The following is a 20,410-nucleotide window of genomic DNA, read 5'->3' on the forward strand; positions in this document are numbered from 1 at the left end:
TCAAATCAACTAATCCTAGCGATTACAAAGCCTCCCCGGAGCAAGCCTTCAACCTCGTTGAAACCCGGCGACCGTGCTTCCAGTCCTAGTCTCCTCGCGAGCCGACTGTCAGTACTACTGCCACCGACACAACCAGTGAAGCAAGGGTAACACCCTCGCAACCCAGCGAAGCTAAAGTCACGCTTTAGCAAAACCCGTGCATTCTCACAACTTCCCAGTGATTGCTCTGCTTAGTCTACGACACTAAGTATCGATACGGTGAACGCAAAGAGATTACACCCAAAGTCCTTATCAGTAAGGCAGAAGTCCTTTCCCGAAAGGCTAGAGAAGAACCCTGTGACGAGGTTGGTGCTCTCCTCGTCCACAGCGCTTGAAGAAGAAGTCAGGTCAAGGGGCTACCCCAACGACTGCACCCCGTGGTGCTGGCACGCCTGCACAATCACACGCTCAAAAGAGACAGTTTGCACCCCTACCGGATTTTCACGTCAAACAGAGATATAACTAGAGATTTCAAAAGCCAATATGGTGTCTTTATGCAACACTTTCACATTCTGAACAAAAGATACACAATGATATAAATTAACTGGATCAAACTGAAATCCTGAATCTAGTAACAGACCCTCAAGAAAGTTAAATTTATTACCCAAGCACAAAAGCTACAATGGTTACTAGACTATATAACACTCTTAGACACTACCTAATTAGATCACTACCTGGGCTCTGATACCAATTTTCTTGGCTGGAAAAGTGATAATACAAATCTGATGTAAGCAATGAACAGGGAGGAGTCTCCAAGAACTGTCTCAATTTAAAGAGGACAAGCATTCTTACTAAGTTTGGTATCATTTGGAAACATATCTGAGGAGCAAAGAAAATAAAAGTGAATAACCATAGGGATGCTTCACAAACAAGCTGTTCCAGAAAAAGGGTGGTACCAGCATCACAAAAATATAAATCAATCAAGCTTAGCTATCTAACAACTTGCTTAGTTGCTTGACATATTCAAAGAAAATAAACATACCTTGTCTTTTATATTACCAAGAATAATTCTATAAGGAGTAATTGCAGATCTCTGAGTGGGGGCTTAATTTGGCTCCAAAAGTTTCTGGAAACTGGACATTCCAACCTGGGACACAGCAAATATTTTCCTTTTGGCAACAAGATAGACTAGCATTACGAAGAGAGTTCTGGGATGGAGACTTTGCTATTGGAGATTTTGGGGATTCCGGACCATCCTAGCAAAATGAGATAGTACAAAGACGAAAAAATATTGAGTTACTGCTACCTATTGATTTTAAACCACAGAAGAATAAAAAAAACTTTGATCAACTTGCTTCTATTGCTACACAGATTTGAGTTTATTAGCTCCGAAATCGTGCCATCCCAAGAATACAACATTCAAAATCAATACTAACAAATTCCAGATAAATTAATTGATGAATCAATACAATCATCCAAAAGGAAAGGAATTTAGAGAATAAGGGGACGAACCCGTATCGACGAAATTGCTCTCGAGAGGTTCACCAATCACCACCACATCATTGTATGCAAGGGGAAGGGGAGGTCGCTCGATTCGCATATTGGTCTGACTCGTAATTCACTTCTGGCCCCGTCTGAAGCCCAAACCAGACAAGTTTTCATGGTTTTGATGAAGAGGCCATTAACCCCTGTTGCTTTCACCATGACAGCAAAACAAGGGGGGTGAAATTTGCACCCCCAAATTTACAAACTGCACCCCTTTTATTTTTATTAATAATATTTTATCTCCCATCTTTTTAGACTTCCTAAGATACCCTCAAAGAGTTTCCTTTTTTCTTTTTGGGTCATCTCTCTCTCGCGCACACACACCATAAATGGAGTCCAGCCCAATCTCAATCGGCCGGAGCATTCCGCCGGGATTTGAAGAATTGGATATTGTGGAGGATTGGTTGCAGACGACTGAGAAGAAACAGAAACAGATTGGAATTCTTGGCCCAATCTCTTGAGTGCAGTCGTGAACCCAGACACTCTATCAATTCTAGAAGATATAATATCCTCAGCCGAGATGCTTGATTGATGGTTGAAGGTATGCTCCTAATCATGGTTCCTCTCACATCTAATGTATGTAACATGTGTAGGCTAAAGATGCAATCAGGGATTTCTTCTAACATTGTGCAGTCACTGAGGTCTAGCATACTCATCGAAGACCATAAAATGACCAACGACGGAGGCAAGATGCTGTTTGGGCAAAATACGTTTTCAATCAACACAGAACAACTGCAAAACCAGCCATTTCTATATATCAAATGATCCAAACTCTAACCTGCTATGAAAATATTGACTGCAATCACAACCTCCTGCCAGCTTCCGGCCATTACAGCCAACTCTGCTATACCTAGAGCTAGCCCTCCAGCTGAAATTGTCCCCAAAGCACGATTAAACCCTTTGTTCCACGTCACACCTTTACCATCAAAACGACAACAAAACCATCACTACTGAATCACATCACACAGAATCCAGAAATGAGATTGAGATCAGTAAAGTAGTAACAATACCTATGCTGAGTTTGAAAATGATGACAACGGTGAGAATCGCCCAGATCGAATATTGGCTAACATATTTGAGGGGCTCCTTGAAAAATAGGAGCAGTGACACAATCGCCAGCGACAAGCCCATGCAATTTTGGCGTGGAAATCGAGGATCGGAGATATGCAATTCTTCAAATCCCGGCGGAATGCTCCGGCCGACAGAGATTGAGCTGGACTCCATTTATTGTGTGTGCGCGTGCGAGAGAGAAAGGACCCAAAAAGAAAAAAAGGAAACTCTTTGAGGGTATCTTAGGAAGTCTAAAATGATAGGAGATAAAATATTATTAACAAAATAAAAGGGGGTGCAGTTTGTAAATTTGGGGGTGCAAATTTCACCCCCCCCAAAACAATTACAGTTAACTTTTAATTCACGGTCAACAAAAAGTAAGCAATTCTCATGAGGATGTTAACTAGCCACGTCATTGGGGCCCCCTTGGTCTACAATTCAGTTGATTCATTGCAGCCTATTCCTGGCCCACATGAATTTCAGCCCCATGTTGCTGACCGTAGAAAATTTCGGTACTGAAAATGGGTTCACAATCATTAAATCAAGCTGGGCCAGTGTTAAAAGGTCAGCCTAAACAACGACTCTGCACCTTTTTTTTTTTTTTTTGACTTGTGAGTGGAAGACTTGCTCTCTTAATTACCTTCATATACCATCCAAATGATCCAAATTATTATTTGAAGCCATTTCAAATATATTAAATATATCAGATACCATTTTACTCTGTCAGAAGAAACAGTGGGCATTACTATTATTTTACCTCAGAAATGCAGCGAACTCTCATCTCTTTCTTTTGCTTCGTCTTCCTGCAGGCTTTCTCATCCAAAGTCCTTTGTGAAAACCAAAACACCTGCAGAGAGTTCAAGTGTGGGAAACATGGCCCAGCTATCAGATTCCCTTTTAGCCTCAAAGGTAGCCACCCAGAAAATTGTGGGTATCCTGGGTTTCTTGTATCCTGCAATGAAAACAAGGAAACCATTCTTGAGCTGCCAATCCCAGTCAAATTCGCAATCAAAACCATAGACTATAAGAATCAGCAAATCGAGCTATATGACCCAGAAAATTGCTTGCTGGTGAAGCTATTGAAAGTCCAGAACATGTCAATCTCTCCCTTCCACTACTTGGAAGGCCAAATGAAAGATATTACCTTGTTCAATTGTTCCTCAGCTGAAAGGGAATCGGTATACTATATGGACCAAGTCCCCTGCTTGAGTGGCCCTGTCTACCAAATTTCATCGCCTCATTATGTGGACATTTTGATTCATGACCTTCCCCTTCTGTCTTGTACGAAGATCTCTAATTATTCCTCAGTTCCATACATGGCGTATGATCATCAAAATGTTTCTTTGGACTGGACGGAGCCAAATTGCAGACCATGCGAAGCATACGGCAACAAATGTGGATTGAAGAACAATGGCACCAAAAGTACCGAAATTGAATGCCTTTATAGGAAAGGAGGTAAAAGAGTAGCGTATATTTTTCTATATTTGTTATACATTCCGGCCACACTCTACTTTGACATCGTGTTTATTCATTTATTCATGAAATGAGAGACGCAAATGCTAGCATATGCATGTGATCGACAGTTTATTCCATTGGCATATTTGCACAAGAATCGGGATACAAACTTAAACAATTGGTATACGAAGTGATATCAAGATCAGTTAGTTGCATTTTACTTTTGTGAAAGCTATCACCTACAGTCCTTGGCTCCTTACGATGTGATAGCACTTATGTATTATGTCCTAGTAATTGCTCATAACTCGCTCATATAATTGATTTGACAAACATGGTAGTCTGATTTTGCTAGTACCTTCTACAGGTTCACTAAAGAAGTCAGCAAAAAAGTTAGCAAAAAAGTTGGCAAAAAAGATAGAAGCAGCAGGTGAGTTGTTTGAGAATTAGGCTAGCTTCTTCTTCTATTTCATGTCGATATTTAGTAGCATTATTTACTGACAGCATAAATTTACAGGTCCATTCCTGGCTACATTTGTACTGCTACTACTTGTCACTGCAGTTTATCGTGTCCGCAGTTGTCTTGACAGAAAAGAAAAAGAGAATCAATTAAAAATTGAACTATTTTTAGAGAATTACAGAGCACTCAAACCAAGCAGATATTCTTATGCAGATATTAAGAGGATTACAAATCAATTCAAGGTCAAATTAGGCCAAGGAGCCTATGGGACTGTTTTTAAGGGAAAACTTTCTGCCGAATGTTTTGTTGCAGTGAAAGTCCTCAATAGTACTAAGGGGAATGGGGAAGAGTTTGTAAATGAAGTACGAACAATGGGACATATCCATCATGTCAATGTGGTTCGATTGGTTGGATTCTGTGCGGATGGATTTAGACGAGCTCTTGTTTATGACTTCTTACCTAATGGTTCACTACAAGATTTCATTTCATCAGCAGACAATAACAATTCTTTCCTTGGTTGGGGTAAGTTGCAAGACATTTCTCTTGGAATAGCAAAAGGAATTGAATATCTGCACCAAGGATGCAATCAACGGATCCTACATTTTGATATCAAACCCCATAATGTTTTGCTAGACCATAACTTCAATGCAAAGATTTCCGATTTTGGTTTGGCCAAGTTATGTTCCAAGGATCAAAGCATAGTGTCAATGACTACCGCCAGGGGAACGATGGGGTACATTGCACCTGAAGTGTTCTCCAGAAACTTTGGAAATGTGTCCTATAAGTCAGATGTCTATAGCTATGGAATGGTACTGCTTGAGATTGTAGGAGGGAGAAAGAACATTGGTTCAACCACAGAGAACACCAATGAAATTTACTACCCAGAATGGATCTATAATCTTCTAGAAAAAAAAGATGACCTACGTATCAATGTAGGGGAAGAAGGAGATGCTAAAATTGCAAAGAGACTTGCAATTGTAGGTCTCTGGTGCATTCAATGGCACCCTGCAGATCGTCCTTCTATGCAAGGGGTGGTTCAGATGTTGGAAGAAGGAGAAAACTTAACCATGCCTCCAAATCCTTTTGCCTCTCAGGGTCCAGCAGGAACAAATACAAGTACACCTTCAAGAAATTTAAATCTCCAACTAGAAATAATTCCCGAGTTAGAATAGTATCTAGGTTTAGAGACTATATACATACTTATATATGTACGTTAAGTAGTCAATTGAGTTACCTGTGCATGAGTCCCGTAGAAATGTATTTAGGTTCCAAAATTTTCAGTTTAGTTCTCACATTTCAAGTTTGGATTATGAGCAGACTATATGTTTGTATATGTTATATAATCAAGTATGCACACATGCTTCCCTTCAAGATCGAGTATTGATCTTGCCATACGCCTGCAGGTGGTCAAGGCTTTCTGTGCCGAGTTTGTTATTGGCCAGGAGTGCTCCTATGCCACCAGCCTGGTTCTAATTAAAGATTTCACACCCATGGATCAAGTGAGAGTTCGATCAGTCCTGTTATGCTCGGGAAAACACCTATCCAAGTTAAATTGCTAAAGATTTTTTGTTTTTTTTTTCTATTTAACAATGAATTCTCATCATCTGGTTTCCTATGAAACTTCATCTTATCTGCATGCGGTTAGCCCACCTGTTTCTCGAAAAGAGATGGGAAACATGCTCGGTTTCATTTGATTGAATAGTTGACCCAGTTGCAAGTTGCATGAATCATTGTTCAGATCCAGACATCCAGTTGCAAGTTGCATGGATCATTGCAGGCGGAGAAGATAAGATAAAAAAAAAAAAAGTTAGTTGGAAGATAACACGCTAGAAGGCTTCTTCAAGTCTTAATCGATGTGCGGATCGAGTACGGACCAAATGTGAATGTTTGACTAAAACCAAAAAGACTAGGAAAGTTGCATTGTGATTTTGACGTTTTGTATGTATCCATCCATACTCCCAATCTACATAAACGCGTCCCTATTTATTACTTTGTAGGAAGGACTCCGAAGGAGTAACCCCCCGGTAGAAATCATGTAAAAAAAAAAAACGAAAAAAAAAAAAGGTAAAAGTACATAGACTTTGTTTCATCCATCCATCGTCCTCATCTTCATAAACGCGTCTCTTGCTTCCTCGAGATTTCTTCCACTTTCATGCTTGAATCGTCATTCTTATATCATTCCGTTCATGTTTCTTCCAAATCGATCGCGGGAAAACTGCAACCACCATTCCCTCGATCTGTCATTGACCAATGATTTGATCATGGAACCCCATCTGGCTAGCCTCCTCCCAGTCTTCTCTTCCGAAAGTCTCGCTCTCTTACTATGAGATGAACTTAACAAAATACTTTCTGTTTTACCGTCAACATTTACATGTTTCAATATACAGTCATTTTTTACTGTGTAAAACATAAGTTTTACAACATTGCCTTTTACATTCGGTTTCTCAATTAAATGGCCATCAATCAATTGGACGGACAGAAAACGTGATGATGTGAGCCTTTTTTTTTTTGTGAATAAATGTGAGCTATGTTTTGACTTTGGAGCATGGAAGAATTTCCTATGAACTTTGGTATTCTGGTTTCGAATGCGTAAATCTTTTCTGATCACTCTCCATGGGATTAAGTGGAATTAGGAGCCTCTCTCTGTGTGGGTGGGTTTCAATTGTAGCCTTTTTGGTTCTTGGCTTATCTGGTCATAACTGTAAGTCTACCGCTTCTTCCTCCGGCAAGATCCACAGAACAAGTGTTCTCGGCTCATGGGAATCCAATCCTAGAGATCGTTATACGTGTGTCCCTTCTTCCTGCGGCGATATCCACAACGTAAGCTACCCTTTTCGACTACAACATGATCCAAAGCACTGTGGCCACTCAAGCTACACTTTGGAATGTGACAACAATGTCACAATGCTGCGCCTATATTCTGGCAAGTACTACGTGAAGGAAATCAACTACCGTCGGCGCAGAATCCGAGTCGTAGACCCTGGCCTTGAGAAGAACAATTGCGCTTCCCTTCCTCTTTTTCCTTTAGCAGATTATCAATTCCATTATGAGGATCCATACGAGACTTTTCTAAATAACCAGGTAACTTGGTTGAAGTGTGCAAATCCAGTGAATTCTTCTCGGTATATTAACACTGCTCCCTGTATAAAATCGGAAGGGTATGGTTATGCCATTCGACACATGAGTCTGCAAGATTTGGAGATTGGGTGCAGTATAGTTTGGATGGGTTTTTATGCTGCGATGGACGAAGACATCGGACACGCCGATTCCTATCAAGATATACACAATAACCTGCTGTATGGCTTTAACCTGGAGTATACAAATGCATATGATATACCCGCCGATTGCTTCGGTAATGGTTGGCACAGTCATGGAAGATGTTATCCACGCAGCATCCGAGGTATGTACTGCGAGTAAGCCATGATTTCTCAACTCGAACAATCACAAGTTAACTGTACTAATTTTGTACTTTCTTTGTCATTCACTCTAGGTTTGTTTCAACTTGGTTGGACGGTGTTCAGGGGTAAGGGTCATTTCTCCAAATATCTTCTTTAATTTTTGTAAATTCACCAAACTTTTCTATCCAATTTATCGTCAAAGAGATGGTTGTCTCTCATATTGCACATGGCCTTGCACTTTCAAAACTTAATTTTATAGTGGAGCACGTAATGGAGAAAATATTGTAAAAAAAAAAAGAAGAAATAATGTAGCTTTTGTGGTGCAGTTGAACCCAACCCTGCTTATATATTTTGCAGGGTATAATGATTATATTTTCTGGGGTACTATCGCTACTGCAAGTGTTGTAGGGGTAAAACTTATATTTGGAGCTCCGTTTGTGATTGCACTTCTGATATATAAGTGGCGAAGAAGATATTGGTCAACCTACAACACTATAGAAGATTTTCTGCACAGTGACAATTTCATGCCTATAAGGTACTCTTACTCCAACATTAAGAAAATGTCTGACAATTTCAAAGATAAGTTGGGGAAAGGGGGTTATGGGTCTGTATTTAAATGCAAATTACGGAGTGGCCACTTTGGAGCCATTAAGTTGTTAGGCGAGTCTAATGCTAATGGTGAAGATTTCATGAGTGAAATAGCTACTATTGGAAGGATTCATCATGTTAATGTGGTGCAGCTTGTTGGTTACTGTGTCGAGGGTTCAAAGCGCGCTTTAGTATATGATTTCATGCCAAATGGGTCTCTGGATAAGTACATTTACTCTAAAGAAGGATCCATCACTTTAAATTACAAGAAATTGTATGAGATTGCAGTTGGAGTAGCTCAGGGTATTGAATATTTGCATCAAGGTTGTGAAATGCAAATTCTACATTTTGATATCAAGCCTCATAATATTCTACTTGATGAGAATTTTACCCCAAAGATTTCTGACTTTGGGCTAGCAAAACTATATCCAGCGAATAACAGCATCGTCTCTTCAATGGCAGCAAGAGGCACTATGGGATACATTGCTCCCGAGTTGTTTTATAAAAATATTGGTGGTGTTTCATACAAAGCTGATGTCTATAGTTTTGGAATGTTGTTGATGGAAATGGCAAGCAGAAGGAAAAATCTAAATGCATTTGTAGATCACTCAAGCCAACTTTACTTCCCCTCATGGGTTCATGATCAATATAATGATGGTAAGGACTTGGAGATTGGCGATGCTACAGCAGAGGAAAAGAAATTAATTAAAAAAATGATTGTAACTGCCTTGTGGTGTATTCAAATGAAACCAAGTGATCGACCTTCAATGAAGAGAGTCACACAGATCCTCGTAGGAGATGCTGAATACCTAGAAATGCCGCCAAAGCCTTCTCTATGCCCACAACCAATGCCCGTACGCAATTTGATTCCAGGATGTTCAAATGTGGAGCTAACATGTACTCTTTCAGCTAGGTGATGATCATCTAGCTACCATTCACTATGAAATTTCAGATTTTCTTAGAATTGCAGATTACTGTATTAGTAAAAGATGAACTGTCAATGAAGTTCAAATAATGTATTTCTCCATTACTTTGCTGCCTCATGGTTTCTGTATGTGCCTTCTAACTTTGATATTTGCTTTTCGTACCCTATCAATCAATTATTTGCAACTAACCACCTGCTTCTTATATCTCGTGCATAGGTACAGTATAGAATGCTTCAAAATGTGAACCACAAAATTGAAGGCTAATTACGAACATCATCAAACATACAGAACATAAGTAAAATCTGAATTTAAGGCAATCATATTTTCAGTCTACTTGCTTACGACCACTTGAATTAGATTGGAAAGTGATCAAGAGAGATTATGATATACCTGCAAGAAATTCAAACTTCAACAAGAACCAATTGTTGAGTTAGGGTGCACACCTGTGCAAGTTAAGCTAGTAATAGTTAATGTTACGTAATCATGGAATGTGCAACAATTCTACCCTAACAAACATATGCTTAAATTCCACTAATTCCAGATTGAATATATGAATTGTCATAGACAAGAATGTGTTTCATAGCCAGAATTGTTGCACCATATTAGTATAAAACCGAACAATAACTATTTTCATTCTAGATTCAAAATTGCGTTTGTGTGCGCACATTTATATATAAGTACACATCTACTCCCAACGCAGTAATTGCTTCCAACTGAAGACTTGGATCTCTTGCTAGTAACCGTGCAGGATGTGTAGGAGCAAAATGACCGGGAAGCTTTGATATCATATAACCTAGAAATTTAGGAAACTGAAGATCTTCTGCATGAACATTAGATGGTAAATGCATATAACCATTCTTCATTATTGCTAAAAAAACACACTTAAGTTCTTGTATTATCAACTACCAAATACAGGGAGATCTATATCAATATCTCCACAAGTACAACTCCAAGGTTGCTATAATTTACTATCACTATTATAAATTTTTCTGAACTTAAGAACACCTATGATAATGGAGACAAGAGCAGGTGAAGCATCTTGGCGAGAAAGCTAAAGTTCAGTCCATGTCAAGGGCTTTGTGACCTCAAATAGCACAATTTTAAAGTTGTCTTTTAAATCATCTTGTGATCCACTGTTATCAATCACTATGTCTGCCATGGTCCTCTTTAAATCGAGTGACACCTGAGCATTTATCCGTTTTTGAGCATCATTCTCACTTATTCTGTCCCTCAACATGAGTCTCTGGAGCTGTGTTTTAGGATCGACCCATACAACAATAAGAACAATAACCTTAAACCCTTTCAATCATAGCTTCCAAATTTCTCAAAAGATTCCAGATGATATGCAAGGAGCCAGTAGTTTGCAAAAAGATAAAACATAGACATTAAAGTCGATAGGGCATGTAATTTTGATTACAAGGTACTCCAACGCATAATCTCTGATAAAGCATTTCAGAAGTTCTGACAAAACCTAGTCAATTTTGACTAGAGGGAATTTGCTTATTTTCCGTTGCTACACAACTCAAAACTGGGAAGTATTACAAAACTTGACTCTTTATAATTTCCCCACCATAAGGAACATTTCTTACCTTGTCCTCCTAAAGCTTATTACATCAATTCTGGCATTTTCGAAAGTGATCTTAAGATAATAATATCATGTTATTATTATTAACCAAAATTAAAACCACCAACTTTCAGCAAGCAATCTGTAAAACAGTATGATTTGCTCCACCACACCAGGTATAATTCAAAATAGTTTATAGACAATGCCCTTGTTACATCTAATAGTGTTACAAAGAGATACTCTAAGCGAGATCACGTAATAAAATTAGGCAATCAGTGAGAATGTACATACCGGTTCAAAAGTATGCTTCAGCTTTGCTCATCACTTACACGAGCCACAAGATAGGCGTCGACAACAGGAATGTCATGGGCCTTGAAGAGATTTTAGACAGTACTCTTCCCAGATGAAATCCCACCCGTAAGTCCCACTATCCTCATTCTTCTTATGGTCTATTCAGAAATATCAATGTGTAGTGATTAACAAAATTCCTGTGTTTGATTAATTCAGTAAATCTCTGAAGTGTTTAAATTTGCTACACTCAATAAGAGCACTTGCACCACAAAGGGCAAGATCAAACCAAAGCAAAGAGGCAAAACTTTTGGATCATGATCAAAATTCAGTCAAAATGGATAATGGGAAACAATGATGAAGCAAATTTATCTCAATTCTCAAGCTTTACATTATCTGACTTTACACCAGTAGGGCTCTAGGCATCAGACCTAGGTTATGTTGCATCACACAAACCTCGAGAGAAGCTAACGCTTTTAATTTTAAACATCTTCAAATCTTAACTTTAAAGATCACAAGGCCTCTATATAGGAGGCTAAGATAATTCAGAACAACTACAATAAAATAATCCTAATAAAATCCAAATAATAAAGAACCGTTCTATTCTGCATTAAGAAGAAATCCTAAATATGCCGGCCATTATTAAACTTCCCCAAACCAAGCTAGAACCAGAACCCAACGTCCATCACCATCTACAGACTCCTAAACCAGGTCTGCAGATTTGGAACCTTTTTTTATGAGGCTTTGGATAATCCCTAGAGGTCTTCCACTTATATTCTTCATCAGAAGTACCCTAAAAGGAAGCATTCAACAGCTACCAGCCTTTAGGTTTTAAGAATAGCTATTTAAGGGGATGTAGCTTTTGAAATTAAAAAGTCAAGCCTAAACAACAAATATAAACTATGGAGCATAACTTTCTCAAGTAATCAGTTGTGAAAATCAATGACAAACCCTTAAAGCTATTGAGACCATCTTAACTAAGTTTAGAAGCCCAGGTAACTCATACAGTAAGCAACCATACCTTGAAAACCTAAGATAAATATAACCATAACATTAATATTATTAAAACAAACATAAATTACTAGAAATATAAAATTGAAAAACAAAGAGAAAAGAATATTCAAAGATAAAAGCAAGCTTTAAATCATGCAATACTCAAATTCTTTATCCTGTGACACACTAAAACAAATTTCATAGCAGGGAATTCCAGGAAGGAAACTACGGGAGCTGGAACAGATAATCAAAAGATAAAAGAAATAGAGAGAAAGATAATTGACTTACCAAAGGGTTGTGTGAACCACAATACTAAATTATGCGAAACCGATGAAGATGCTAGTAGAAAGGGCTGAAAATACATTTAAAAGAAAAAGTAATTATATAGCACAAATTATAGAATGATAATTGAATGTACAACGATAATGATAGTAAGAAACTTTATTGCCATTGGTAATACTTCAACATCTAAATGATTTCTATCATGTGAAATACTTTTATATCCCTGACTGGAATCATTTCATAATATCAAACCCCATCCAGAATAAGCATCCAAAATTATGGCAAAACAGCACTTTAGTGCCACAATAACATTGGATACCATAACATTTCAAATAACCAACATGCAGAGTATAAGCAACAAATAAAAACACCTCTCTTTATTGGGTAGTAGAGAAATTACATTGTATGGTTAACTGAATGGATGAAACAGTATTAAGAGATTATCACTGATAAGGAGAATTGAATCCTTCTAGAACAAAAGTGTATGAACGCGCAATGCATTAGCTAAGCATAGTTCAAGCCAAACTAACATCATACAGAAACACAATAAAGTACAAAACAAAAAAATCCAAACAGAAATAACTCTTTAAAAGTTGTAGAAATATGATATTCTGATTGACACAAGAAACACTTATCCATCATTCCAGACTTGAGAGTAGTCACTGCTAGTATAGCTTTGAAAAGTTATTGTTCTCAATCATCATAGTACAAACATATTGAATACAATAAAAGTCAACTGCCTAAAATTCACTGGATCCATAATTAAAGTATATATACTATGTAGCAAAGGGTTTGAATTACAGTCTAGAGGAACTCAGAAGGCGAATTGGAATCCGGCTTCCCATTTTCACCCAGTCCGCCAGGATGCTCCAAATTCTGCAAAATTTGGGGTGGCAGAGTCCCTAAACCACCTCCAAGGCCATCACTCATTGACCCAAAAAATTGACAAACAAACCTAGCCATGACCCGAAGAATCTGCATTTGGTTCTGGCATGCCTCAGCATGCATTTGCATCATTTGCTTCTCATGCTGAATTTGCAAACCTACCATCCTCTCCCGCCACTCCAACTCCTCCTCCTCCCTCCTCTCCTCCATCCTCATCCTCCTCTGACGCTCCTCATCAAACTCCCCCTGTAACCTCAACCGTTTCTCAAACTCCCTTCTTGTCCACATGGCCTCTCTCTCTCTCTTGCAACTCCAATTCTCTATCTTCTAACAAGTCCTCCTGCTCATTCCTCCTATTCTCTCTCCTAAACTCAACTTCTTTCCTCCTTTCCTCTCTCTCAGCCTCACCTTTCTCTCTCCTACACTCCCTCTCTCTCCTCCCCTCTTCCCTCTTCACGACCATATTCTGCAAGTCCAACATCTGAGCACTCATCAACCCCAACCTCCTATGCAATCCAACCTTACTCAATTTCCTTTTTTGAGCCATTCCCATGTCCCCAATTTCCCTTTCACCCCCAAACTCACCAATTTCAGTTTTACCCAATTCCTCGCCACGATTATCGTCATCACCACCAGTACCATCTTCTTCTTCTTCCAAATGTTATTCTTTTTTCAGAAAGTTTGGACATTGTGGACAAGACTCAGAGACAAGGTCGTCTGAGAGTTTAGGGCCCTGTCCAATAAATTTTACTAATTCCCCTTGAAGCCTTCTGTTTGAAACTTTTTTTTATTTTTTTTGCTCGCCAAAAACTCTATTAAGTCGTGTAATGGCGTCTAGCCAATTCCCCATGCAAGCAGTAAACTTGAATGAATCAAACAGATGCGTTCCAATTCCATATTCACTTTGTTTAATTTGAATATGGAATATGGAATTGGAAAGGGCAGCAAACAGAGCAAAGCAACCCAGTCTACTTATGAATTGAACTTTTCGGTACAATTTGATGAACCCAGAGTTAGGAATCTGAAGGAGAGAGAAGTCAAACGATTGATGACATTGGATAATTAAGATCAAAATCTTCATCTGAACAAACAGTAATCACATACACAACTAAGATCAAAATTCACACACGAAAGACCTTCAATGTAATTTAGCAGAAAATGAAATAGACCTTTTCGTATCCGATGGGTGATGAAGACGAGCCCTTTCAGATTTCTTTGTAGCCGATTAGGGGCGGATGGAAACAGGAATCGGATTTTTGAATAAACGCAAAGGGTTAAGGCGTTGGGTTTTGAAACTTATCAATTCGGTTCTGCGCTCTAATGGCTGCACTCGAGTTGTATCAGAGACATGGGTGGTGAAGAACGATATCCATTACAGATTGGAATATTGGAGAAAGAAAGACCGAGCGAAAGAGGACGATGATAAGATGACGGAAAGAACATGAAACGACGTTGGCCAATTTGAGGGCAAATTAATACTCAGATGCTGACGTGTCATATTTTTAAGTTTTAGATTTTAAATCCATCGCTCATATTATACAGTTTTTTTTTTTTTTTTTTTGGAAGCGAGATAAGGGAGTAATCTGTCCCCTTACTCGAAATTTTATTGAATGAAAGAGAAAAAATACAAAAGAGAAAGAGGGACTAGGCCAAAATCTTTCTAAAAAAAAACTAAACTTGCCGAAAGAAGGGAAGCCTAGAAAGATCACGGCGAAATCGTTCTGAAGCAAAATCAGGTACCTCAGACCACCAGTGCTTTGAAACATGAGTTGCTCCAAAGTCAGCAAAGGCATCAGCTAAGCTATTTCCCTCTCTATAAATATGGGAAACCTTCAGATTCATTTGTTTAAGCAATAACAAACAATTAGCCCAAGGAATTCGTAAGAACCATGGAACATCCAGCAATGAGTTTAACAAACGAACCACATGAGTAGAGTCTGTCTCCAACCAAAGATGGTTCCAGTGCCGTGTCGAAGCTAATTGTATAGCCTCAATGACTGCAAGAATTTCAGCGGCAATAGAACTAGCAAAGGATATAGAAGAGGCAAAAGCCCCTAAAAATGATCCTCCTGAATCGCGAAAGACACCACCGCACCCTGCATTACCATTGTTCTTGAGAGAACCATCAGTGTTAACTTTAATCCATCCTGCTGGAGGAGGACGCCAAATCACAGGAATGAAGCTAATAGCATTAGCTGACAGCTGAGAAACTCCAAGTACCGAGAAAATAGTCACAGAAGAATGCATTCGTTTGGGAGGAAAAGAAAGAGTTGCAGATTCTCTGAAAAGTCCCAAAAGCTGACGTTGGGCATGCATTAAATTGAATGTGATGTCCTCAAAGCGCAGCAGATTCCTAGTGGTCCAAATATACCAAATCAAAGTGCAGGCTACTATGGTCCAGAGACGTCGTTTAGACTTAGTTAGTGATGAGGCAAAAGTCCCAAAAAAAAACATCGTCCACAGAGCTCCAAGGAGAAAAAGAATGAGAGAAAAGAAGCATAATCCATTTCCATAAAGCCATAACTCGCGGACAATGCAAGAGAAGATGGAGCAGAGACTCAGCATGATTACAACATAGGGTACAACAAGACGCCAAAGAAAAACCGCGACGTTGAAGATTCTCATCAGTGAGCAGACGCCTGTTTGGGTGTTTCCGCAATACTCTCGCTCATATTATACAGTTAAGAATAAACAGGAGTTGAGGAGAGGATCCGAATTCACTGAAAAATGTATTTTCTATTTCTCTTTTCCATTTTTAAGAGACAATTTTAAAAATATGTTGGGCACTTAGTTTTTGAATTTGGTTCACACTGTATTTATATCAATGAAACTACCATGGCTGGCAACAATTCCGACCCATGTTTAATTGCAGGAAGTTTCACATGAATTGAAGAAGTGACCTACTCAATTTTTTTTTTTTTTTTGAAAGGGATTTGGAACTCAGCCTAACTGGGAGGCTTAAACCCACGCCCGTTATTATTATTAGTATGAGAAAGATGATTGTACAGTGAGAGGGACATATTAATATGAGAAGTGACCTACTCTTTATCGTTAGCAAATCCGACAATGAATTTATTTTTATTTTTTTAACTTGGCAATGAATTCATTTTTTTCATTACACAGGATCCCTCTCACACCACCATATGTTGCAGACCATACAAAATTTTCGTATTAAAAATGGGTTCACAACCATCAAATCAAGCTAGCTCGGTGGTAAAAGATAAGCCTAAATGACACTCTACACTTCTTTTTGCAAAAATTCTGCTATCCAACCGGGATGGATATCAGCCTACGACAATCTACCCTTGATCTCAGCCTGAGTGGGTCCCAAGCAACGATCACCTTCCATTTCCTATTCAGGGAATGCTATGTACAACCGCACAAGTGCGGTTGGATAATCCAAACTCAGTTTCCAACCTTACACATGTATTTCCAGTTCCAAAACAAGTAAATAGTTTTGTTTAAATATTAATTTCCAAGTTTACCCTTCGTGACTTCTCGATAACACCATAACTCCACCAGATTACAAACTATATATCTAAATGCTCATATCGATGAGTAGATCACAATGAGGGGCAGAAACTGCCCTTGAGGTGGCTGTAAGCCGCTGGAAAACACCATCATAGAAAGTGGCAGAGCCGCCGCCGACTTCCAAATTAGGTGGCGAGACCTATGCCAAACTCTTCCTCTCAACATGTACGTCAACATTCATAACTAGCACAAAGTCTAAATTAAAGCCATTTGGCCAAAATCTACCTCAAGAGATCGGAACATCGATGAACCCCATAATCCCAATCTTCAAAATTCGATCACCACCGGTTGAATCTTTGCAAGCCACCTTAAGAGAAAGTTTCTACATCCTCTGGGCTATAAAGCCCCCAAGAATCACCTGAAAAATAGTGGCCAAAATCGTGAGTTCCAAAATGGCCAACAATGGCAGCCCCGCCACCACTTCTCGGCATTGCTGTGTAGTGCATAGGCCGACCCAGGTCATGAAACTTCACAGAGTTGTAGATGAGAGTGAGGCGAAGAGAATGGGACAAGCGACGAGTTGATTGGTAGCCGGAGCTGAGATATATCACTGCCGCAAGTCAGGCAACCGAAATGAGGTCGGGCTGGAAGAGAGAGAAGCAGTTTCTAGATTTGGAAACTTGGGATTTTTCTGATATTTTTTTCAGATTTTTCCTATATATCCCAAAAGGAAAACTTTTTATGATGGCCATAACTTCTTCATACTCCGATTCTCATGTTCTGCATGTCCACGGACTCGTATCGATACGCTCTACAACTTTTGTGAAGGAAGTTTTCACATAATCTTAACGTATAAAAAGTCAACCCTTAAATCGAAGCTTTCCCAGTGAATAATTGCTAGAACTAATTTCCGCTCCACTCTCGAACCACGAAATCCTATCAACGAATACTTTAATAATTCTTGAAGCATTTAGGAATTAATAACTAATTTTCGGGGTCTTATATTCTACCATCCTTAAAGAAATTTCGTCCCGAAATTTAAGCACACTACCCAAATATCAGGTACGGCAGAACTCATCCTCAAATCCAATCCTTGTTCCCTAGCAAGTAATGCTCTTGTCATGAACCCTCCACTAGATATTGAGCAAGTCAATATCCCTCGATCCAAGTTGCTATGTCTAGAAAAACAAGCCAATCATCCACAATGGTCGCATCAACATCCTTTCCAACAGTACCACGATCAAACACACTAGATCCATTGTAGTCTTCATCTCCATCATAGTCACATCAATATGTTCCACACAACCCGAACACTAGGAAATACGACAAATCTAATCGTCGAATCTCCACTTAACATTACTATCACAATTGGTCCAACAGACCTTAGTCTTAACTTCACTTTTGAAGTTAAAAAGTATGCCTTCAACATAACCTCCATCACCTGATTCACTCGTTCAGTCCGTCTAACAATCTACGGATAAATGCTGCACTCGCACTTCGAGTAATTCCTCGTAGCTTTCTAGAATAGTCTCCACTACTCCCCGAAGTAAGACATGTCTAAGTCAACATTTGATATAGGTACAATACCTAATATCACCATTCTACGACACTCTACCACTCCACTTGGTGACAACTAAAACATCTAATGAGTTTCGTCCCTGTACACAACACCACAACAATTCTGCCAACTATAGCACTGCACACAAGCTACACAAGAATTCAAAATCCTGTCCTCAAATAGTATTTGCATCAACACATTGATAATGCAACACTAGCATTCCAAGAATTGAAAACAACAATATCATTTCAATCACTCAATCAACACATAAATTTGCCACAGTGAAACCATTCCACATCACAAGGGATTTGTTTCACCAAATCACAACTACACTAAGGTCTCAATCACCATCGAGATAAGACATGTATAATCACTCATCAATTCGTACCATCACATAACCAAAATCATAATAAGGTTTTAGTCTCGGCTAAACTATGCACAAGTCTTCACAAAGCATTTCACAAACAAAAAATCAAATGGCAGAAACTCCTTACCACAACAATATCAGAGAAGCATCACTCCACAATCATTCCTAATACCATACTAAGACCTCAGACCACACCCTAACGTCTAGCTAGATATACTGAAGCCATCCCAAACAACAAATAGATGTGCAGGAATGAATGCCCCACTATATCACAACGCTATCACTAAGCAACCAATAACCGCTAAGTACCTTCCAATCCCAAACATCTGCTGATCCAACTCAGGAAAAGCAGAACAACTACTAGTCAAATACTCGTACCAACTTTAGATACAAGCATTAGTCAAACACTATGACCCCAACAACCAAATGACTACTCCGCACAAAAGGATACGATTTTCCATGAAAACCATCATCGACAACTCCACCAGAGTTTAATCCAGAGGTTCCCAAATCCAGAGGTTCTCATTCCTCAAAATCTATAACTCAAAGAAGCTACACAAAGCTCCACCACTTAACCTACAGAGTCAAACCTATGCTATGACAACTTAAGGTTCTAGACGACACCTAACACTCCCACATACCCAATGAATATATCAATACCAAAAAGTATATGATGGGGATCCGCTACAGACAGGTCATCACTCAAGCAGTACTGATTGTCACCAGATATGTATCTTACACTCTGCTGCCAAACTATCACACCCCGAATTTTGAATAAATAAATTGAAAAACTGAATCGCGAGAACATAACAATCACAAGATAACACAGAGAAAATTTGTCATTTTGAACTAAGCCATAAAGCATCCGAGCTCACCGACAGCAATATGGACTCATTCTTTAGAGTCACAAATTACATTACAAAGAGTTTACAAATTAAACTGAATTACAATTCAATAAGTAAACACACGCTCACCAACTCTCTACACAGCGGAAGATAAAACCAAAGTACCCTTCTACTTCCACGCTACAGAAAGTACACCTCAGCTTCGACGACAATTATTGATATTCTAACTTGTGCAATAACCCTACACCATAGAATAGTGCACCGAGTTGAAACAACAAACCCAGTAAGCTTTTACAAGCTCGTATGAGTTAACCTAAATAACCACAAAATACACATTTCCGACTCAAGAACAATAAATCAACAAATGATTACTTCCAACATTAGAATCCTTTCCTTTTAAAGAATGCACAGGTCACTACCGTGACAAAACAAATCATTCTAAATAAAAATCGATAATCCCTGCATAGAAAATTAGTCCAGGAGATCACCGAGAAGCACACAGTTCAAATAGAAGTCATTGTAATCCTTGCATATAGTTTAGTTCAGGAGATTACTTAAAAATCGACAATAGAAATGAAAAGGGAAAATAAATACATAAATCAAACAACTCACGCTAAAACCAAGAATTCACCCTTCAACTCCGAATATACAATCTCACAAAATAACTCGTTTCAAAACTCGACATCGTTACCTCTCCAAGGTAACATACACCACCAAAACAAAACATATACTCATGACCTTAAGTATCTCACATGTTAC

General features: G+C 38.8%; 1 protein-coding gene and 1 long non-coding RNA gene across 4 annotated transcripts; one reads left to right on the forward strand and one right to left on the reverse strand.

Annotated features, from left to right (window-relative positions):
* Positions 1 to 3,246: 3,246 nt before the first annotated feature.
* Positions 3,247 to 9,515, forward strand: LOC112163762. Its single transcript, XM_040505703.1, has 6 exons — positions 3,247 to 4,029; positions 4,394 to 4,456; positions 4,544 to 5,657; positions 7,111 to 7,886; positions 7,977 to 8,009; positions 8,242 to 9,515. Exons 1-6 carry the CDS (start codon positions 3,339 to 3,341, stop codon positions 9,387 to 9,389), a joined length of 3,825 nt encoding a protein of 1,274 aa, XP_040361637.1. The 5' UTR covers positions 3,247 to 3,338; the 3' UTR covers positions 9,390 to 9,515.
* Positions 9,516 to 9,873: 358 nt separating this feature from the next.
* On the reverse strand, positions 9,874 to 14,861 carry LOC112174813. 3 transcript variants are annotated; one of them, XR_005807539.1, is made up of 4 exons: positions 14,580 to 14,861; positions 12,532 to 12,595; positions 11,254 to 11,411; positions 9,874 to 10,218 (listed from the first exon to the last, which is right to left on the reverse strand). It is a non-coding gene; the product is annotated as an uncharacterized LOC112174813 (long non-coding RNA). The 3 variants fall into 3 exon arrangements; XR_005807543.1 differs by lacking the exon at positions 9,874 to 10,218 and adding an exon at positions 10,270 to 10,647; XR_005807538.1 differs by lacking the exon at positions 9,874 to 10,218 and having other exon boundaries at positions 10,270 to 11,411; positions 14,580 to 14,858.
* Positions 14,862 to 20,410: the final 5,549 nt, after the last annotated feature.

Source organism: Rosa chinensis, chromosome 1 (genome assembly GCF_002994745.2).
Source record: "Rosa chinensis cultivar Old Blush chromosome 1, RchiOBHm-V2, whole genome shotgun sequence".
NCBI classification, from domain to species: domain Eukaryota; kingdom Viridiplantae; phylum Streptophyta; class Magnoliopsida; order Rosales; family Rosaceae; genus Rosa; species Rosa chinensis.